The 23,114-nt window shown below is 44.3% G+C and overlaps 3 protein-coding genes and 1 long non-coding RNA gene across 5 annotated transcripts in view; all 4 read right to left on the bottom strand.

Annotated features, from left to right (window-relative positions):
- LOC125765206 (uncharacterized) overlaps window positions 1-23,114 on the bottom strand; it is a 361,639-nt gene that overhangs the window by 248,309 nt on the left and 90,216 nt on the right. The window lies entirely within an intron of this gene.
- LOC125765010 (actin-interacting protein 1) lies at window positions 191-4,361 on the bottom strand. Its single transcript, XM_049429842.1, has 5 exons — window positions 4,226-4,361; window positions 3,069-3,190; window positions 1,577-2,986; window positions 1,351-1,501; window positions 191-1,276 (listed from the first exon to the last, which is right to left on the bottom strand). The coding sequence occupies exons 1-5, from the start codon at window positions 4,239-4,241 to the stop codon at window positions 1,164-1,166; spliced, it is 1,812 nt and encodes a 603-aa protein (XP_049285799.1). The 5' UTR covers window positions 4,242-4,361; the 3' UTR covers window positions 191-1,163.
- On the bottom strand, window positions 4,693-6,387 carry LOC125765090 (peroxisomal biogenesis factor 3). Its single transcript, XM_049429964.1, has 2 exons — window positions 6,231-6,387; window positions 4,693-6,152 (listed from the first exon to the last, which is right to left on the bottom strand). Exon 2 carries the CDS (start codon window positions 6,143-6,145, stop codon window positions 5,000-5,002), a length of 1,146 nt encoding a protein of 381 aa, XP_049285921.1. The 5' UTR covers window positions 6,146-6,152; window positions 6,231-6,387; the 3' UTR covers window positions 4,693-4,999.
- Window positions 7,104-22,626, bottom strand: LOC125764987 (protein lozenge-like). 2 transcript variants are annotated; one of them, XM_049429793.1, is made up of 6 exons: window positions 21,275-22,626; window positions 19,303-19,542; window positions 15,277-15,390; window positions 11,775-12,206; window positions 8,981-9,142; window positions 7,104-8,924 (listed from the first exon to the last, which is right to left on the bottom strand). In XM_049429793.1, the coding sequence occupies exons 1-6, from the start codon at window positions 21,597-21,599 to the stop codon at window positions 8,143-8,145; spliced, it is 2,055 nt and encodes a 684-aa protein (XP_049285750.1). In that variant the 5' UTR covers window positions 21,600-22,626; the 3' UTR covers window positions 7,104-8,142. The 2 variants fall into 2 exon arrangements, with proteins under 2 accessions (XP_049285750.1, XP_049285752.1); XM_049429795.1 differs by having other exon boundaries at window positions 7,104-8,915.

The following is a 23,114-nucleotide window of genomic DNA, read 5'->3' as shown; positions in this document are numbered from 1 at the left end:
CGTTGCGTTATTTCGTTATAAATGTAAGAGACACTTCTCGTTTTTGGCAAATTTTTGTAACGAATAGAGATAATAAAGAGGAGAGAGGCATACAAAACAAAACTCAACAAAAAAAAAAGAGAAAACTTTCTTTCCTGCTCCACTGATGCCAGCTGAAACGTTGCAATATTAACAGCTTATTTATATTGACAAAAAAAACTCCGTTTTATTAGCCTTAAAAAAGTACGTGTATATGTAGACAAGGGTTCATATTTTTGTGTTGCTGCTGTAGCAAATCACCGATAATTCCTGCATCAAATCAAATCGTTCGTTCACTGCTTATTCTTCTACCAAACCAGTTTGCAACGGTAGGCAGAGCACGGTAAACAATTATGGTGTTTGGTGTTTTTGTGATAAAACAAAAGATGTAATAAATTAAATGCAATTCCTTCCGCTCTGCTAATTTCCCGTTTTTTTTTGTTTTAAATCAAGCCTCTTTCACTCGAATAACCCCTCGTTCCTGGTTTCCTGGGGTGTTTTTCTTGTGTCTTACTCGAGTTTGTGTAGCTATTTTAACGGATCGTCGCGAGAAGGCACAACATCATTAGCGAAATGATGCGAAACTGATCGTACAAAAAAGAAGGAAAGCAAAATAACACAACACAGCAATCTTTCTTCTCTCATCCCGCGTGAGCGAAAGTGTGTTCACCGGCTACTGGGATGGAGAGAAATCTAAACGTGAACGTGAATTAGTATCACCGCTTGTATTATGTTGTTCACTCTTCGAAAATACTAAAAGCCAGATCGGGCAGCAATACGCGTGTTACTAAATACAATTATTATTGCAACAACTAGAACGAATACGGAAGAGGAACACAAATACAAACACACACTCAAAACACGGTTCTTGATTTACGCAAGGTTAGTCGATGTGTGGACACACAAACGGGTGAGCATAAACACACCGTAAAAAGATTTACGAAATAAATACAAAGTGTATGCATAACACTATGACAAAACGGGAGCCTGAGAGCAGTTAGTGCGGCGGGGACTGCGCTTTTTTTTCTCTCATCCTCGTTTACTTTTTACCACCCCTTTTAGTCTTTGATCATCTTTTGCAAAGGTGAAAGTTTGACCCCAACCTCGGGGAAAACCGGAGGAAGAGGGACCGGATATCTTTTGACTTATGCGACATTTTCAATGTTCCAAACCTTCGTGTTGCAATCCTGCCCGGTGGAGATTAGTGTTTCGTTATCCAGCCAAACCAGGCCCGTAATTTGCGATTGTGGATGGGCATCTGAATTAAAAAAAAAGGGGATCGTATTAAAATTTCGCACATTGGCAACACGGCGCGAGATGCTAAATACTTACTCTTGATGATCGTGTGCTTGGCCGGACTGTTCACGAACCATATGATGATGGTCGTATCGAGCGAACCGCTGGCAACGAGCTCCGAATTTGGCGAGAATGCTACACAGTTTACACGCGCATTATGGAAGCCCCATTCTTTGTTATGAGGGGGCTGTAAACGAACGGTACAAAAATACAATTTCATCAAGGCCATCTCTCTCTCTCTCTTTCTCTCGTTCCTCCTTACCTTATACTCAGCCACACTGTAAAGAATCACCTTCCGGTTGGCATCACAAGCCACCAGCAGCTTGTTGTCGGGTGAATAACGCACATCCGTCACCGGTCCCAGGTGTTCCAAATCTAGCTTGTGTGTCAGTTGACCACCACTGAGTGCGTACACGTGCACCTTACTATCATCGCCCCCAACGGCAACGTCCATCGTTTCCGGATTAATGCTAACGCTACTCGACTCGTAGCTAATGGGCAACGATGACACCTTTCGGTTGTCTTGCAACACTGTAATGTCCTTCACGCATCCAACTACGATCGTGTTACCCTCCTTCAGAATGTCCATACCGCGCGGTTGACAGGCGAGCTTCGCATCGACGCCCGTGTACGTATTTGCCTCGACGGTAATCTGCTTGATCGAATCATCAATTCCGGCCGTGTACACAAAATCACCCGCAGCCCTTATATCGTTGATCTGATTGCCGTGGCCAACGCCCGCCACACGGTCATTAGTACCACTGCCCGAATTCCAGTTGGTGACGGCACCGTCATGGCTGCCTGTATAGATCGTGCTACGATCGTCACTAAGCGTCAGCACCGTGATCGGTTTGTTGTGACCCTTCACGACACGCAGCGGTTTGGTGGGATTGTTTACATCGAGGTAGTTGATAAAACCGGACAGCGATACCGACAGGATGTGATTTCCCTGCCACAAGCACGATACCTGCTGATCGTCCACGGTACTGCCCATCGGGAACTCGCTAATCAGGGTGCGCGTCTCGACGTCCCACAGCTTACAGGACTTATCGCCGGAACAGGTCAGTAGCTGAGTGCCGTCCGGTTTCCAGGCCACTCCATACACACCGCCACTGTGTGCCGGTGAGCCAACCTCACCAACCAGCTCGGACGTCGTACCGTCGTAGATAAACACCTTGCCATCGAATCCGGCCGAGGCAAACAGATGCCCACTGGGGGAGTAACGAACGGCCTGCACAAACCGGGTGTGATCCTGCTTCGTCATCTTGAACTTGAACGGCGGTCCCTCGAACACACCGATCGTGTTATCCTCGCTACCGGTCACAATCCGGAACGGGCGAGCCGGTCGAAAATCGCACGAATTGATCGGTTTCGACTGACCGGAAATCTCACCCACCGAGGTACCCGTTTCCGCCATAAACACGTGCCCGAACCGTTCACGACCTTCGCCCACAATCACAATCCGCTGGCTATCCGGTGACCAGGAAATGTCCTTAATCGGGCCACCGATCGGTTGGAACTCATTTTTCAGTATGTGTTCCTTGTTCACCGTATCCCAGATACGAATTTTACCCGACTGATCACCGGAAGCGATGTAAAACCCGCTCGGCGAATACTTGGCCACATTTACCGCGCACGAGTGTTCCGTGTAGATGTCCGCAATTTCCGGATTCTAAAATAAAGTTTAAAAAAATACAGTTACAGTAGTCACTTGTGATCGTCCTGCTCCATCATGTTACCATGACGATACTCACATCAATATTGCGAATAATCACAGAATGTCCATTAGTGTAGAGGAAGTTCTTGCCCTTCGGATCGCCACCCAGTACGATCGGTTGGCCGCGCTGTGTTCGCGGCAATGTCGCATAAATAAACTCTAGCGGGTGGAAAAACGAGAAACGAAACGGAACCGTGGATTGATTTAATCGTGTTAACGAGATTGCATTTGCGATATGCTTCAGTGCACACTATGAATGGCTGGGGAGTGGTTTCGTTGCGATATACAAACGAATGCTCCTCGCAGTATGGTGGTATTCCCGTTTCCATAGATACTATTTTATGGGTTTCTTAAAGGCCTGCAATAAAAGACTGCGTGTGTACGAAATGCAGACCAAAACATACTCCCAAAAACGAACCACTCTAGGCAGAGAAAAAATGTTTTTTTTTACAGTTCATCTTCAAACAACATTGCACATGCAGTGCTTTTAACATTTTCGTACAACTTTCCGTTGCATCCCGATTTCATTCCGGGCGCATTCTGTTGCAACCACCGGCGGCGCACGAGTGGGAGTTTTATTTTTAAACCTTTACACACGTTTTAGTTGTCCTTTTTCTACCTACTCAAACCCTTCGAAATACCGGCATACGGGAATGGGTGGAAAACTAACATTAGCAAGCACTTTTTCACCAAGCTAAATACTTTGAAGGTGAAGAAGAAGGATAAAAAGTTGCTTGCGTATAAAAATGCCGAGTTCATTGCCGTCTCCTGTGTGATACATCATTGCTGCGATTAGTCATCGCTTCCGCAAACCGATAAGCTAAAATAAGGGTGTCGGTTTGAAGGGTTATAAATTGGGGACGGATGGGAAGAGCCATTTTGCAATTCGGTTAGTAAACTTTTTAGCTCCTACTTTGTACCACCGATAGAAGATATGATCGATGGTGGACAAATTCCCGTAAAAGGTAAAACGGAACGCTCCGTTCCCCTCCTTTTCCGGCCGGGAGTTTCGAACTGTCCGAAGACCAACACAATTTCCTTATTTGGTAACATTTTTTTTCCCGGCACATCGTCGCTGTTCCAAAAGCCAGCCCGCTTATGGAAACGGGTGGGGATTGGGCGGATGATTTAAAACTCACTAACGCATTCATGCACTGCACTGCATTTAATATTTTCTACTCTCTTAATACTCACTATTCGAATAGGCCATGATTGTTGTTAAAAAAGTGGGATTTATTCCAGCAAAATAGATCGCGAATTTGTTGCACACGGAGAAATTCGTTGTTGTTGGCACAAATAGCACACACGCACAAAACGTCAAAGCGCAGGAAAGACGAACAACAGCAAGAAGAACATGTGCTGTCAAACTTCGGTGCCGATTTGCTAAAGCGCGGTCTACACACGCTTCGAACAAGTTTTCTTTTCTGTAACTTTCACCAAATCACTCGGTTTTGTTGATAAAAGCGGTATTTTTGTTAGCTTCTCGTTGATGATAGTTAAAAGATAAAATTTTCACTTTATTTCGACCGATTTCTCTTTTCGGGATAGTGCTACTTTCGTGACTACCACCTTAACCATTATCATCCCGCCTTTATAAACGATTTCACAATTGATAAGAAGATAAGAAATCCCTGCTATTCAAACACGACTCACACCGCACCTTTGTTCCAACTTAAAAAAAACGCGTTACCATCACATTTATTGATCAAAGCCCTTCATGTCTAGCCCAGGCTTTGCTCCCAAATTAAAACCTAAGCTAGCGAATGTTCTTTCTCGTTTTGGGTGCCATTAGACTCAACCAGATCGATCGAATGCTAAGAAGCCTTATCATCACCATGACGGTGAAAGCTCCATATCGTACCGGGTTCAGGCGAACGTTGACCATCGAGTACGTTTGCCTGTAAAGCTCTAAAGGGCACTAAAACTACTCGCCTAAAATGGTACAGAATGTTAGAGCTGTTCCTACTTCTAATGACAGAATGTTTCGTAAACGTTGGCTCCGAGGGTCCGAAGCTTTTCCGAGTGTAGAAAATGTACAATCATTGACGACATCGGGTCCGTCTCGTCTGGTAACGAAAGTACCAAACCGTTGCTGACTGTTACGGGATTTGTCGAAGGTGCCACCTTACTCGCCAACCCATTCACGATCGGAATCAGCTTAGCCAGTGAAATGGTGATTCCATTGATATTTTCAATACTTTCCACGTTCAGGTTGGATTTGGAGTTTTTGTTCGTGCCGCCAGACGTCATGTAGTAATCGGCCAGTTTATCCATGACCTTCGAAAAGCCGATGCTTATGTTCGCGAGACCCACCTGTGTTGATTCCACACTCTCCAGCACGTCCAACGTTTCCTGAAACATGCTGCTGAACGCACCGTCAAAGCTGGCCAGCGTGGAATCCGGATTCGGCAACGTGTACCTAGCGATGTCGTCGATCGGATTTCCTTTCCCATTATTCAATGCCATCTCGATCGACCAGAGGAGTGTTTCCGTGTCAGCTAGAGTGAGCTGTTGCTTTAAGTTGTACCGCTGCATTACGATGGTCACGTTTGTACGGATGGTTTCGATCAGCCGTTCGATACCATCGCGCATAAAGTGCTGTATCAGGGACAGATAAGCTGTCTGTACTTCGAGCGATATCGCTAGTTGTTGGCTCGACTGCGGTCCACCGCCATCCTCCACCGTGGCTTTGTACAAGTAGCCGCCAAGGATGTTGATCTGCACCCGCAGCGTAACGGCCAGCATCGATGCACCGTACACGAGCGTTACGAGCCGCGTGAAGGCAACGATTCGAAGTTCCTCCCACAGCTCCAGCTTGTTGTCCGGATTGGAACGCAGCTTCGCTAGTATATCGTCCGTTTGAAGACTTTGAAATATCTTGCTCGACAGTGCCGGCGCCAAACCCACGATCGTTTGATTGCATGTACGATCGGTGGACTCATAATGCTGCATTCGCTTCAACTTTTCACCAATTTCCTTCGCCTGCCGTTCTTGCAGTTCGCGCAACTTGTACTGTAACCATTTAAGCAGGAACACACTGCCACCGATTACAATGCCGGTGGTGATGAATTTCCTCCGGTGCCGATGCAGAAAATCTTTTATTCTCGACAGCATACTGCTTCTGGAAAATACCAAACAACGTGTAAACATATAGCGTCGCGTACGATGATAAGGCATGAAACGGTCGAGATGTTCTTACCCGTTTTCACCTCTTTTTCGCTGGGATGACTGCTGTTCCAAAGGTCAAATGGTAAAAGATCACGCAACTAATCGAAAAGTCGATTTTTTTCAACTAAGAAGTTGCTGAAAAGTTCTTGCGCTTTCAAAATACAATTTTTTTTCTTCTCTGTTTGTTTTCTTTTTCGGTGGCAGATTGTCAGCTGTCAGTTGGAAGAGCTGCAGGGTTCGCATGCTGATGCGAAACACTGTACTATCCTATTTTAGAGCATTATTTAATTGAACTAAAACAAATATTTTTTATGATTAACTTTTTGAAAATCTTTCACCATCGGAAGAAGCAATATTGTAAGGTATCTCGGTGGTAATTAAAGAACTCTATTAACTACTAAACGAGTAATCTCAACCAGTTGTAGCTACCCAGCCCTGTACGCTGAACCGGTTCAACCGAATTGAAACGGTTCATTGGTATCACGCGGTTTTCAAATATTCGTTTTCCGTTGCAAACACGTTTTCTTTTCACACAAAAATTTGTTTCGCAATGTGTGGATAAAGGTATTAATCTTTATGCACCGCAAAAAATGTTTTATTATGCCTGTAGAAAGTCTTCTCCAAGCTCTGATAAAATCATTAATATAAAAACTTGATCAAACCACAGCATGCTCACTAATAAAGGTTTATATTTCTTTAGAGTTATAGTATTTTTGTTGGAAACGAACAATTAAAGTCCAAACATGTAGATAACACATTTCCACTGGCTTCCATTCGAATGAGAAAGACTCCATTTGAACGGGATACATTTAACTGTACATAATATAGAACGAAAAATGTGGCAACAAGTGGTGTAAAGAGAACCAAGTCTACCCGTTTGTCATCGTATGAAAAGTGGTCCTCATTTGTTTTACGTAGTTTATTGAAATTTGTCTATCTCTTACACTTTATTACAACCTTATGCATTCAATACACACATGTGACACCGTCATTGAAATCAATCCTTTTCCCGCCTTCATAATGCTCGCCTCGTTCCAACGATCTTTCTACGCATTCGCATGCTGATGGTTCATACAACAAGACAGTAATGCAGTTCTAGTAAATGAACAAATGCTTTCTTCATTCTTTTTTTCTTTTTTGGGATAGGCTGATTGTCGTATATAAGTGTGCTTAATTTTTCCAATCACAATACACATTCGATCTATGATGCTGTACTTTATACATTTTGCTCATCAAATGTGGAACACATACACACAAGGTAAGGGGTGGGCCTTAGGTAGAATCATTTGCTAATCGTTTCACACCGTACGCCAATGGGATTTTTATTCATTAAACACACACACACGAAGTTCAAATATAGGTAGCATTTTCGAATATGTTCAAGTGTTCCTGGCTTCACTATTGAGGGACAAAAAACATGCAGAAAACACAATGTATACATCGTTTCCAGTGTTCTAAACATATTTCATTCATCGAACGATTTCAGTTTAAGTTGTTGTAAATATAAATACACACGAGTAGAGGACAAACTATGCAGCAATCTTCGTTCTCTAACTATGCTAAATTATTATCTCAAGAACAGTAGTTTAGAGAAACATGTACAAGTAAGATCTTCAGTTGTATAAAACCATGTCAATGTGAGATGTTGAAGATACAAACGGGATATTGTAAGGCACTATCGTAAATCGTAAATCGATTGCATACAGCAAAGCATGTTCCTTTCAAACCATTCCCTCTTAGTCGAGCGATACATCCCCACAACCGTACCGTGTTTGTGTTCCGTTTGTTTAACTCGCGCCCAAAACGTGGAAAACCCCCGGATTGATGAAAGATACAGACCTCTTAGTTTTTCTTCCTAAAACAGAATGATGGTTGTCTAGTCGAGTAATTAGAGTGAATTTGTCGAACTAACGCAAACCAAGCTGGCCCACAGAACAAGAGGATCAATAAGGTCGCCAAACGCTGCTCGGATCTCCGGACACTGTTTCCTCACCCCGACCTTCATCCTGTTGCTGTTGCTGCTGCTGTTCTGGACCAGCACCGGAATGTTGCGCATCCTCGTGATGTGCCGAAAGTAGCGCCGTGAGTGTATCGTTTCCGCCCACCGAGCCTCCGCCACTGTCCTGATGTTGGGACCCGATTCCGCCAATGTCCACGGATGAACCAGACAGTGAAGAAGTCACCGGTGCTGGCACTGATCGAATGCTTGGCCCGGGAAACGAATTAATCGTAAAACCGTTGTCCGCGGCACCGAAATAGTGTTCGAACTTTTCGCTTCCCGATCCGTGCAGATGCACGTGAATTTGGTTCTGGTTGACTGTGCTGAACATCTGTGGACATAGCACCATCGGTGGGGGCGGTGGTGGAGCAGCCGGTGTGTGGAAGCTTGCAGGGGGTTGAGTGGCCACGGCTAGCGAGGAAGCACAACCGGGCGCTGTGGCCACCGGATGGTTGTATTGATGATGATGATAGCTACCGTGATACCCGTTCGTCCATTGGGTGTGATGAGGAGGATAGGAAGTATACGAGCCCGTTTCTACCAGTTCTCCAGTTTTGGCGACATATGAGCTACTACCGCCGGACGCCACCGGACCACCACCGTGTTGGCTTTGCGAATTGACCGACGCTGCTACGGGAGCTACCGGTGGTGGCGGAGGTGGCGGTGGTGGAGGTGGCCCAGAAAGTCCGTAGTAGTCTTGGTACGGTTGAAAGTTATCTAAAACGACTGACGAGAATTATTAAAGTGAACGAATGCGTTGATCCAGCCGGATGAATGCTTACCTCCGGACGCCGTCAGACTGTAATTGGGATGGTCCACCATCGGACAGGATTCGTACGCCACGTACGAAGGTGGACTGGCCTGCAGTGGTGAGAAGGTGTTCATGTAGGACGTGCTCGAAGGTGCTCCCAACCCATTCGTCCAGTCCGGCACGTTAGTGTAGTCTGCGGAAGGAAGGAATCGAAATGAAGAAACCGATCTATGATATTGGAGAGAATCGATACTGGGAAGCCTATCATCTCATGCCCATTCAGCCGGTAAGTCTCATACACCAGAGGACGAATTATTAGAGATAAATTCCATTGAGAACGTCACAAGAAGAACATCGGTACGTCTTCAACACTGGTGAAGGTAATCATTGTTGTGGGCCATCTTCTACCGACACTTATTTACCGAGGTGACTACCGATAGTCCTAGCCGGTTGACACTTTTATAAGCCTCTTTTGTTGCGTGCCGCTGGCCATTCTTCAACATCGATAGCTAAACTAGCTATCATCAAACTGCCCGCCCGACTGAACCGATGGACATCGAATTCCAAATCAATAATATCCGTCTAATCGTTTTCCATCATCGCCATCCCCCCACCACGGAGACACACGCTCAGCAGGAATGATGAGGACATACCTCATTCGCACATTATCCGGTTGTGCACTTCCGGCAGACATGTGTGGACTTCCGGGGCATCTGCACTTCTAATCGATTTTGGCTTACTTATTCATCTAAACGTCGTCCAGAACTGGTCAGCACTTGGTGCACGAATGTATGGCTATTCCAAAAATGCATTCTCCAGTTCCTCGTCGGAGGGTAGGAATGAGTGTTTTAGAAAAGCAATACAAAACTACATCTGCCCATATCTCCAGAATTGGAACGAGTAGTAACTCAATGGATAGCAGCGAACCTTGGCAGGGTGGCACTTTTACGAAGAATTGCTTACGCTATTTTCAACATCCCCAAACACAAAGCTCACCCAAGGCAGGATCACCTCCTGATGGCAAGGATTATTGAAAAGTTAATCATAAAATATGTGCTCCCGTCGGAAATGTCTCCAGCATGCGCTCATCTCCCCCGACCAGCGCCCTCCCTGCCCTACTACCTCCTCAAAACCCTTTTCCATTTTTGCTCGATTTGCACGGCAGTGTCTCACCCCGCACGGAACAACTTTTACGCACCCAATGCCTGGATAATTAATTAGTAATTTTGCCTTAAATTGATTGACAATGTTTTGACAATGTTTTTGCACCAGCACGAACACCAAAAGCGCGAACGAACGAACATGGTTGGTACTACTCCTAGAACCCGGTACCTTCGAGACGAGTCGGTTGACATTGGGCGGGCAAACAAAAAAGAAGGGAAATTTACTAAAGTACACGTGCGTGCCACAGTACATGATGACGTTGGTGCGTCTGATTTGTGCTGAGATTGATTAATTAAGAAGATTAATTTACTCCGTTCTTTTCCTTATACTGGTAGCGCCGAATGAAAACTATTCACGCGCGAAGGATTGTTACGGCGTTGACGCATGATTTATCATACTTATTGTCTGGATATTGTTGCTGCTAAGCAAATTATTTATTAGCATAAGCCACGACACAATTCGCAAGTATTTGAAATATTTTCAAAAAAACACTGATCAACGTATTGATCGACACGATCAGCAGCAGTACACTCGATCGTCGGTTGTAAAACGAACTGCAACGAAGCGATAAGGGGAGAAAAAACAATTTGAATTCTGCATTTCCTTCCCCTGACGGGGTACGATCATACGATCGAATCATTTGAATGTGACTATGCGTTCCGCAGAACTGCAAATCAATTTTGCCCTCTCTGGCCCGTCTTCACAATCGGTCGGATCCGGCCGACTGGACGCGTATTACGTGATTAGCTGCCAACAGTAGTTTGTGGAGCAATTTTCCCAAGAACTCCCCACCGGGTAATGGTAGCAGCAAAAACCATGGGGGTTTAAGGGAGGAAATGAAAGAAATCCCTATAATCGGCCAAATCGAACCGAGAAAGGTCTCATCACCTCATCATCATCATCATCATCATCATCATCATCATCGTGATCGTTTCTGTTTTGCCTTTTGCTTTCTTTGGCTTTACGCTTATTTTGCATGCTGCTCTTTTGCACCTTTACTAATGTTTGCATTTCGTTGGCAGCTTTGCCAGGTGAATTCCAATTCCAGGCACCGGCTTCATCTCTCTGTTAAAAAACCAATTTCGCACATTGATACCGCGATGTTCTTGTGTTTCTGTTTTCTAATTTCTGCAATTCCTTTCTATGACGCGCGCTTGTGCGCGATTTGGTGCATCAAAGTTGATGAACCGTGCAAACAAAATAGTCATTCGGGATGCCACACTCTGGTACGCACTTTTGCAAAGCCAAAAGCGTGGAACGTAATCAATAAAACGTTATCACTTGCTTGCAGCATGCTTCGACTTTGCAGATAGGGATGCCATTTTTACATAACCATAATTCACCACAATTAAAACCGTTTCTCCCCCCGCGGAAAATCTGCTGTTCTTCTGTTTTTGGTTGCATAACTCTGCCAGAAGGATGCGATCCTACTGTGAACCATATCGCCGGCCATGAAACACCGAAACCGACAAAACGAAACAATCTGCTGGTGAAAAACACTTTTAACAAATCGTCCAAAATGTCAATGTTTGTCCTTCGCTGTCTTGCGTTCCACCGGGTTCCATCCAAATGGTCCAATGTCATTACAACGAATTTCTAAACTCCCCATTTTCAAACAAACGGATATCGCCCACCCCGACACACACGCACACATACGTTACCTGTAAGCGCGAGATTAGGTTTGTAATCACTGCTCGATTCGGCACTGGTATTGATGGTCATATTGCCACCCGGTCCCGTTCCATTTCCACCCGTACCGCTCGTCCCATGATGATGGTGATGATGATGATGAGGATGCGAATGAAGACTCGTGCTTCCAGTGTTGCTGTAGTTGACAGAAGAGGATTTGCCGTTTCCGCTCCCGAGACCGGTTCCACCACTGCCAGCACCAACTCCAATACCTCCTCCACCACCTCCACCACCACCGCCTCCTCCACTACCGGTGCCAGTTCCAGTACCGATGCCATTACTGCCGAGTCCGTTGTTCCCTCCAGCACCTCCAAACGATGCCGGACGACCTGGGTAGTGATGATGGTTGAACGCGGGTTGTTCCAAAAACCGATGCAACGGTGGTGGACGCATCTGTGGCGTATCTGTTGAATGGATGGAACAGAAGAAACACACGCGCGTGTACAGTGAGTTTGAATGAAATAGACCAAACCGACAACGGGAAGAAAAAAAACTAACAACCAAAAAAAAAGACGACGAAACGATTGGATTAGATAGAGCCACTCCTAGGCTCTTACCCTGTCGCACATTCCAGCATGACATTTGCAAACGGGGACCAAAAAGCCGGACTCGGGGACTCGGAATGAAAAGGACCCATCATACGAAATAAAGAGATCTCATGTTACTGCCACACGGATTGGGATGGTGGATGCTCCGTGTGTGGATGCTTCTTCTTGCTACAACAACGGCAGCCGGAGTCGAAGACACCGAAGCGCAACAAACCAAACGGGAACGACACAAAATTGAGAATATAAAAGGGAATTCAGTTGCGGTTACGCTTGCGGGAAAGCGAACGCCGAGTGAGTGAAGGGATCATTAGCTCCGGAGGAACTTCCCTCCTCTGGAGGTTGTCGTCTTTTGCGCGCTGCCGAGACCATCGGGTTGCAGTTATGCAGAGCCATCCAGGGTGCAGTAGGGATTTTTCCTCTTCCTCTCTTGCTCTCTCTCTCTCTCTTTCTCTTGCTGCCCATTTTGCAGTTGCTTCTGGTTCACATCCAGAAAACAGGGATGCAGTTCAGGGACGAACACCGTTTTGGCCAACAGTTTGATCCACTGGAGAAGCCATGTGTGCGACATGATATTGAATGGCTCGCATTTATTTTTACGCTTCCTATATATTGTCCGGCCTGGTCCGGATTTTTGGGGAAATGTTTTGCGTTTTGCATTGGTTTGGGGGGCCAAATACTGGGTGATTCTGTTTTATCCCGATGAACGCCGGAACGCCTTTCCAGGGTTTCCTTGAATCTGGAGCCCACCAGGTTTGGTCGAATGGGCCCGACGGAATCCGGAAAGGACACAACACAACGACATTATGTAATTGTGTTTCTAATTGGCTTTCGCCAAACACACACACACAAAACACTACCATTGCCTTGTTCCCCCCACGTTGTTAGGCAAGTGTCCTGCAAAAGCTAGTTGCAAGTGCCTTCTTCAAGCATCGTATTGCAACGTTTGGCAAACATGGTCCCAACTGTGGCCACTGTAGCAACTGTGACGACTTTTATGCGATGCGTTTGTTTGTTCGAAGCTAATAAATATTTTTATGCCTATCCGTTCCATGTTGCGACAGACAAAACGCAACCCGGAAGCCAGGCTCTTGTGGACGAACGTTCTAACTACCGAGGTTCGGCATGTTCGATCGGTGTTTGAAACGAGAGAAGAAAAGGACACGTTTTGCCTGTCTGGTGGAAGTATGGGATCGCCTACGACAAGTTAACTAATTTCTAGCGACATGAACACATCGGCCTCGAAGCACTCGGTACAACCGTGTCTACATTGTTTTACTGGTGGATATATTTTTAAACCTACCATCGTGTAAATGCTATCCCAGTGGATACAACTCAACGCAGGAAGGAACTCTAAATCACTTACGAGCCGTTTCTTGAGCCTTTTTGGGAGGAAAATGGAATCGTAAAATTCCATTAATTGAACCGAGTTCCTCACGCACATGGGTTTCCTGTGGGTGTTAATCGCAGCACGTGCTGTAAGGCATCAACATCATCCGAGTCTTTTGCCCTTCCAGGGGGATAATCATAACCTGTCCAAAACAATTCCTTCCGTCTGGACTGGGTTTAGTGTTTAGAGTTAGGACTTCGTTGGGAAGGATAATTAAAGTTGAGTTCACTCTCATATCATCATAATCACACCTTGGTTGTTTGCTTGCTTACTTTAAAAACCTACAATAATCTAGTTTTTGGAGAAGTTACAAAAAAAACCCTCCTATTCCTTATCCTTGAGATACGCCATGGACCATCATCCGAAAAGCCGAAACAACGTATCAGCAACATTAGAAGTACGGTTCCAAGTGATGCTGTGCCTGTGAAGAATGTGTGACCGTGTACCGTGAGAATTTTTTTAATCACCCCACTCCCAACATGCACAAACAGGTCCCGGGGTCCCGCTAGCTTTTGCGTGCAAGACAACAGCCATAGCGACGCACGGTCACTTATTCTTATCCCGCCGTCCGTCAACTGCTTAACTGATAAAGCGTTCAGGCGCTTGGGCGACACATTCGCGCTTAATGATAAGCATGAAAACCCGAGCATTGATATCTGTTTGTGTTTTGTTGCGCCGTTCTCAAACGGGTTGCCCCTTTCATTTTCAACAAGTCCTTCATTACGGCCACCACCAACACCACCACTCTTACTTACTCCCCTCGGTCCGTTGGTTCGTTGGTTTGTCGAATTTGTGCGGTTAGCGTAGGTTGAGTACGAAAAACAAACATACGATTTTTTAAAATGATTATTACTGCTGATAATCGTTGAACAAATCGACAAGAATAAAATGCGAATGAAGGAGAGATAGAAAGCGAGGGAATGTGTGGTGAAAGCAGCGTACTGTTAGATTGTTTATGAGAAATTTATCATTAATTAAGATAACAGAAAACAAAACATAAATATGTCTTATTCCGTTTCTAAGCATTTTTTTTTCAAAATAATAATATTAAATGTATTTGATTTAGATTATAGTTTTCTTCTACATTTTTATAAACTTATATAGTTTTGCTTTTCAGAAAATTATTATCACAATTGTATCAATGACAAAACACATCTTCACAGGAGATACTATTTGATGCTATACCTACACAACAATTAGAAAACTATGCTGTTAAAAATAGAAATATAATGTAAATTTAAAAGTTTTAAAACCTGCATTATAAAAAGTGATCAAAAAATTGTTTTAAAACGTGAAAAAAATTCATACAAAACTGATCTTTTTTTCCCCGTTGATCGATTTATCAATAAAGGTTCGTTTGCGCCTAAATGTAGACAATGCGATACAATTAGTTAGCGATGAAGTACTAAGAATGACTTGTTAGTGAATGTTAGTAACTTATTAATTAACTTATTAATATAACTTATTAATTAACCTTCATTTTTTATTTCTTATTTAAATTACTTTGGTTGTCAAAAAAAACGATTTTTTCGTACTTACTCGTTTTCGATCGTGGTTCCCGTGGTCCGTCCACCGTCACCTTTATCGCTTTGCAGTATGTAGTGACCTGTGGCAACGTTGTACAGATCGTAATCGTAAGCGTAAAACTTTTCCCTGTTAATGTAAAACATTAGGAGAAGAAACAAAACAAATGAAAGCGTTAATAGAATGCTGGTAGTTAGAACAAACTTTTTCCTCCCTCTTGTCCAGTCAACTTCAAACGTTTAAAAACTTTAGCGTTCCTTTTGTGGGAGGGTGGAAAAACAAGCAGAAACTCCACCCGATCGATCACTAGCAAAACACAACAATGCAATTTTTAAGTGAGCCAACCCCTATTGCCGACTGTCTTTCAACCCCTTTTCAACGCCTTTTCTTCTTTTCTCTGTATCGGGTGGCTCTGCTTTGTTTGCAAACTTTATGTTCACCGTTAGTGTTTGAAGATTACAACCGGACTAAAGCATTTCTCGAAAATCGTCCCAAAAGCCCACCCAGGCTCAAACACACACAGTGCAATGCGCAACATATTAAAAATGTAATCCGCTTTACGGACAACCCTTCCCGAATAACAAAACGTGCATTTGTGTCCGGTAGAAAAGCCAAACAAACAAACAAACGAATACCAAAAAAAAAAGTTACCCAAAAAATCAGAAATGAAAGATAAGTATATAAGATTATTATTATGCCTTTTTGCTACCCATGTTCTAGCGTTTTCGATGTTTTCCCACCGCAAACCGGACCAAGCTCCCAAACTGTCCGCAAGATTTTCCCCCACCTCCCGCCCCGTACGTGGGTGGAGAAAATTATGGCAAAAGTTAAAGCAACCAGTGTGGGACCAGTACGGTCGGGGAAGCTGTTAATGAACTTATTATGCTCTTTTGCTGACCACCACCGTCACCCGTTTGGCACGGGTTCCCATCCCCGGATCGGACGGTCCTTCCCCGTAAATGTCACGTGCAGACCGGCCTTAAAGCCCGGTTCACGGATGCCCGCGGTGGGTGGCCTTAATGGTTTGACGATACAATTAAAACGATGCGATGCTGAAATATACGCGCGCACCCAGGACAGTCAGCATCATTCTACCATGGGCAGCATAAAATTAAATTATGTCCAGCTGCGTAAGTGATTGGTCCCGGCTACTTTCCCGACCGGGTTGAGCAAATTGTGCAAATAATGCTGCTTATGATGTCGTTGTTTTGGCGGTCGTTTAAGAGAAACATTTGAGTGTTTTTTTGTTTGTTCGTTCGTTACACGATCGATCTTTAGTATCGGAACAAAAAAAAACACCAACGACTAAGAGGCGTTTTTCTTTTCGAAATCAACCATCAAACATGGTTTTTTTCTCACCCTGAGCTTTACAATAATTAATTTGCATTCTACATTTTATGTGTCGTCGAACTGTTCGAACCACCGTTTGCCACCCGCCCGGGAACTGGCATGGGTCTGACACAATAGCACGCCGGTCCTATGATGCATGCCGCCGTCATAAATATGATTTAACCGACAATTTAAATGTATTAAAGGCATATTAACACTTCGTTTTAACGATTTTCTTTAACCTTTCGCCATTCGGTTGGGGATTTCGGTGCTGTGTTCCCGGCTTTTGCAAACCGTAGGCTTCGGGATACGGCCAAGATACGAGACACTCTCACCCAACACACCGCCAATAATTTATGTCTCAGCCTCAACTCACACACACACACACAGCTCTGGTACGAAGTCAGCTTCCAGCATCCACAGGCCAAAGATGCTCTCGTTCTCTTGGTTGCAGGTTAAGGATTCAGTGAGACACGGGTCCTCCGCCTTTTTGCTTGCAACACACAACAATGTTGTCCCTTTAATGTGTTACGAGACAGTTGGAACAGGCACGGAGCACGGGGGTCGGAGGGAAGGGTGTTGTTTTGTGGCGCACTTTAGTGGTTACCCATGGTACACTCTTCTCAATCCGCCCGTCCCTTCGTGCCGGGTTGGCTTTCACCGACACTTCCATCAGGCTCGGGAGGGGACCTTACTTACTCATTCGAACCCATCCATCGTCCGACGGCTTTATGACACATTTTGTGTAATATACTCGTTTATAGCCCAAGGTACGTCCAAGATCGTCCACCATGACCGGCAGCAACAGTCCAGTATCCAGGACGATGTTTCTAGGCGCGGGAAAACAACAAACAACGCCTCGCTTCGCATATGGGCGACACACAATAATACAAAACGCTTCAAACCATCATATTACGCTGCACAAAGCGTCTTTTGATCGACGAACGCGATCGTCATAAAAAAACGCACACACACAGGAAGACTCCATCGTCTAACATCTCATTAATATTCGCCCGGCCTGACTTCACGGGTTTGGTGAAAAGATCGCCGACCAGATGGGAGCCTCTCGGAGGTGTCGAAGGGACCAACTTGCTTTATTTGTTTGTCCATGTGGCCGCGGAAAAGGGTGTGTATGAAAGAGAAAGATACAGTCCGCAAGATATTAACGGCAAGCTATTCTAATCGGCTCAAGGACTCGTGGCATTCGTACGGATTTATGCAGATAAAAGTGACCAACCGGGTGAGCGATGAGGTCCGAATCTTACGAGTTGTTCCTCGTTGTTTTTGTTGTCGTTGTTGTTGTCCACCAAGTCTCTTTCTTCACACCTTCAAACCGACCCGGTATCTTGCCCGGTATGTTCAGAAATGTAAGTGCCGGGAATACCTGTGCATCCGAAAGATCAAAAGGGAATCTCCCAATTGAGCGGGGCACGAAGCACAAACGGCAAGCGGCGGTACGGGTAATGAGCACTCCGGCCAGTCCAGGGCTCGTGACCTCTTTGTTAAAAAGGGGTTTTGCGCGATTTTATTAATGACGCGTGTCGGAAGTATTTGTCGAGTGGATACGGTGGAATCATCAAACCCATCATCATCAGCATCGTCCCAAGAAAAACAAAACAAAAAAAAACGCCGCCGGGTACGTTTTGGTGAGTTCTAGAGAGCAGATCCCTACAAAGATCCCGCACGAATCGCGTGCAGCGATTTATCACGTGATGAATAAATGAATGAGCTTCATCTACATTCGGACCGTTTCGGACCGTTTGCTGGAACTGATCTGTTTGTTTCTGCAGCCGAGGGGTTTTTGATGAATCGACGCGGGTAGAACATTCCTTGGACGCGCGGCAGACGTCCAGGCAAACCGTCTGCCCAGAACTATGAAGCTTTTGCTTCTAGCCACCCTTTTACCGGAGTTATCCAGGCACCATTCATCCGAGTAGTAAAGAGCTGAAGATGCCGAGATTCCTCATTGGAGTTGTTTTTTATTTGCTTCTTCTGTTTTTGTTTAAACTCTCTCTCAGAGACAGGTAATGTGATCATACCGGGCGTGTGTGTCTTGTAGAGGGATAGGGAAGGGTCTAGAAACCATAGGAACGTACCAAACAGGAAGCCCGTCAGGCTTGATCTGCTTGAATGTCAAGCGTTATTCCCTTAACAGTGAAGGAACGTGTTGCTATCGGTTTACCGCACCACATCAACACTGTTCCCAATACAGGAATCCAACATAATTCCCTCGCAGTTATGAATGCCGGTTTCGTACGGACAAACCAAAACTACACCATAATGCAGATAACACCGCCGACATGTGTTTGAGAAGAATAGAACAATAAATGCAGCCCCGGAGGGAGTCAATGGGCCACGGCTGCCAAAGAATATCCGAAAAAGCGTTGCCCGGCTAATCGGTCCCAAAACCAAAGGCACAGACACGATCGGATAACAGATGCACTTCAGGTGCGTGCATACGTCATATCGACACATTTGTGTTGCCTACCGTCACATCTACCAAACGGTAGCCAAAGGTACAAAGCCCACGTCCGTTTTGCCAAAAAGGAACGGTCCGAATTCGTTATAAAATATAATTGCAATTTGTACGATGTGAATGGTGCCATAATTATCAATGTTTGTACCATATGTTGCCCGCACGGAAAAAGAAATGCGCCCCAAAATTCCCTGTATTTTTCTTCTAGGGGAAACAAAGAGCGCCCTTCGACTTACCTCGTCCACTGCGGCCCACAAACCGGAGATCGTTGAATTTGGCCACCTGATTGCGCATCACGGCGGTACAGTTTCGCAGCTCGGCACAGAAGTTCTCGTCGTTGCCGGCCCGGATAGTGACCATCGTGCCATCGCTGACGTCCCCGAGCGAGATCACCTTGAAGGCACTCGGGAGCGTTTTGTTCGAGCGCCAATGGTTCGGCAGGGCGGAACACAGAAAGTAAGGACTGTCGGTGCGCACTGGAAGTAGAGAAGGGGAAAGGGACAAAAATAATTACTACGCGTGGCCACCCATGTGTGGCTACAATTAGGTGCCGTTTAGTGAATGGGAAACAGAACACTTGTCCGGGTAGTTGCTGGGAGTTGATGGGACAAACAATTACATACTTATTAACCCGAGCCCGAAAGTGACAATTTTAACGAATTTGAGTGCATTTGCAAGGGTAAATTTCTGTTTTAAAATGTGTAATTTTGTTTTGCCGAGGGTTGAGAAAATGTTTAGAATGAACTGAAACGGATTTCGATGAACTGCTAAAGAGATGTGATTATTTTAAATTGTATATTACATTACATATTTATAGTTGAATGGAGAATCACATTTTATGTTTTATACTATCTTCTGCTATGTTACGTTGATTATTCACGTAAGTTTCCAATATTACGAGAGCAAATTGTCACATCATTTTGTGCTACTTGTTCTTCTATTTTGAGTAAAATTAAAAAAATTAAAATTAAAGTAAATTTTTTTTTAATAAAAAAGCCTAATCATTTGAAAAAATCATGGGAATGGTGGGATAAGAATAATGTCATACATTAGGAACTGCTTAAAAGTGGCTTAAATCTTCACAACATCAAACCAAGCTAAATAGTTTCAAGAGTAGATTTCAGTAATTTGCTACGATCAACGAAGAACGCTCTTACTGCAATACGAAAACTTATTTTGATCTGAATTTTAAAGTTTATAAAAAAAATCAAGAAAAATTTGTAGTTTCTGATGGACAATTCTATGCATAAAAGATAAATAACTATTTTTCACAATTAAAACAGAAATTTTTGAAGAGAAAAAACGAGAAGCCTTATTATACACTCAATACAAATTACTAAATGCGATATTAAAGACGTTTTTTGCAAAAAATAAACGTATAATAGGAAAAAGTGGTGAAAAATAAAACGAATAAAATCTTCCAAAAAGTGTCTTTATCACTGGGGAATTTTTTGTTTCGGATGGCCCCCTTTTTCAAAGTTGCCTCAGGTTCACTTTAACCCATTTTAGTGCCATCTTTATGCTACACACTTACTCATCCGTTGTTTGTCGTGTGATCGATACCTACAGAAGGTTTTCATTCAAAAAATAGTTTCAATCAGAAAAAAATAACAGAATCCTTCACTTTCCCATCAAACACATCCCGGAGGCATTTCCTTACAATACACGGCAAAGGTATAAATTACACCTGATGATCCGGTCTCGTGTATGAACCACGTTGGAAAAACAACACTTTACCACGACCTTCCTTACCATCCTCCCGATGAGAATGTTCCGCACCCAATGCAGGGTGCCCAAAAAATTGAATTCCCAATTCTTTACTATCACAAGAGCTCAGCTACACGATTCCAAAAAAGTGACGTCGGAACGTTGGACAAAATTTAAAAAAAAGCACTCACACACACACTGCCGCCGCTCTCGAATCGAGAACGATCGCCATCAATCGTGTAATCCTATACCGACCCGTTCAAGCCTCGATCGAACCCGTAGAACAATATTTAAGGCTTCTATCGGCACCAATATACACGAGATGCTGCGGTATCTAATGAAATACTACCGACACAACACAAGAGAGCGCAGCGTTCGAAATTATGCATGAATGCACGATCAAGTCCCCCCCCCCCGGTTCACGGACGTGTGTATGAAAATCTAACTCCCCTGTGTTGGATCAAATTGCTCCCACAGGGGCGCGCGCTCGTTCGCACTCACCCAACTCCCCGGGGTATTGCTGTTCGGCCTCCATCACCATCCGCTCGATCCAGCGCAGATCGGCCGGAATGGGATTATCGTCGATGTTGGCACTGTTGCTCGGGCCACCGTTGTTTTGGCTGTTGGATGGTTGCAGCACCGACGTCGTTCCGTGATTGCTGCGACAGCTTCCGCTTCCTGTGTTGCCGGCGACCGGCCCATGGCCAGTTTCCAGCATCGTTCCTGTTCCGGATCCGACGGTCTGCTTCCTTCGGCACCGTGACCGTTCGGACGTCGTTCCCGGAAGCAGACTCGCTGATCGTAATCCACACGTCACCAAACTCATCGAATGTGCCCGATCGAATCTGCATCGGTGCACCGATCAAACGGTGCATCCACACAAACCCACTGCTACAGACACACGTACACTTGCACACACTTGCACACACACACACGCACACACACAAAGCGTTAGAAAATGAATCACTTGAAAGTATTTAGCCGAATGCCAATTTAGACGCAAAAACCACCCAAGATCACACTAGCACCATCAACCATTACACCACTTACACAGATCATTTCATCACCTCCAACGGATGCATTCCATCCAGGCAAAAATAGCTCAATTCCCACCAAGTATGGAACAAACGTGGAATTTTATTCGCTTCATTCAATAACGCAACACGGGCACGGGACAAACTAGTCACTAAGGCGCTGGCTGCTGTCGATTTTGCTTCCAATCGAGCTACATGCTTGGTTTTTTCTTTTCTTTTTTTATGATGTTTTTCCTTCACTCACTTCACTAACGACAACGACGACAACGATGACGGCGACGAACTTAATACCTTACCGCGATCGGCCTGCTTAATCAAGCGGAAAATCAGGAACTGGCGCTGGCTTTAGCGTACCATTCGCAAAACCTAGTTTTAACGCTGTATGCAATGCGTTTGCTGTTTTTCTTCATCAAATTTCCACTACACCGTTTCGTTTTTTTTACTCCACCAAGTGCACTTTATTCACTCGAACGATCACGCAAATAAGAACGATAGATCGAAGTGTGTACGCTGCTTGTGCTTGTGCCTTCGCCCTAACACGTGCTACACGGAGCAAAGTCAGCGCGCAAATGAACTGTTGCAGTCGCCTTACCGTTGGCGCAACCGCGAGAAGCAGCTGATTCGATGGACGGCGTCTCATGCGCTTTCCCCCCCATTTCATGCGGGCGCGATTAAGTCACCCTCTCTCTTCCAGCCAAAGTTTATGAAAATGGCGTTTTTAAAAACATTTGCTGTTCAAATTATTAACCGTTTTGTGAGAAAGGAAAGTTTGCTAAAATGAAACAAAAAGGAACGTAAAATGGTAAAGATTTAAATTCTCGAACAAATTGGAAACACAGGTATTGAGGAAAATTTTTCGTATTTTTTAAAATAAAAAAAAATAAAAAAAATAGATTTACACTTAAATTAAGAAAAGGTTAAAGTAATTTTAACTTAACACACTTTAAAGTAATATTTAAATCAACACATTTAGCAAAAGTGCTAACAGTAAACTTGGCATATTAAATCAATATCAGAAAAACGATAATTTTGTACTAACTTTCTAGACAATGTAGTACATTATAGTAACTTTACAAAAATTCAAACACTAAAACACTAAACACCAAAAAATGTTTTTTTGCAGAAATGCGTGAGAAACGATTTCATTGTGCGGTGAGTAAATCGACCCTCTCTTCTTAATTTTCACTTTGTACTCTCATTCGTCGCTTTAGCTCCTCCCACTGTTTGCGCCATACACAATTTACACTATGCCACGAAATTTCACAAATCAACGAATTTTACATTGAAAAATGGTGCCGAAAATAAAA

The sequence above is a fragment of the Anopheles funestus genome, chromosome 2RL (assembly GCF_943734845.2).
Source record: "Anopheles funestus chromosome 2RL, idAnoFuneDA-416_04, whole genome shotgun sequence".
In the NCBI taxonomy this organism is placed as follows: domain Eukaryota; kingdom Metazoa; phylum Arthropoda; class Insecta; order Diptera; family Culicidae; genus Anopheles; species Anopheles funestus.
This window is presented reverse-complemented; position numbering and strand designations above follow the sequence as displayed.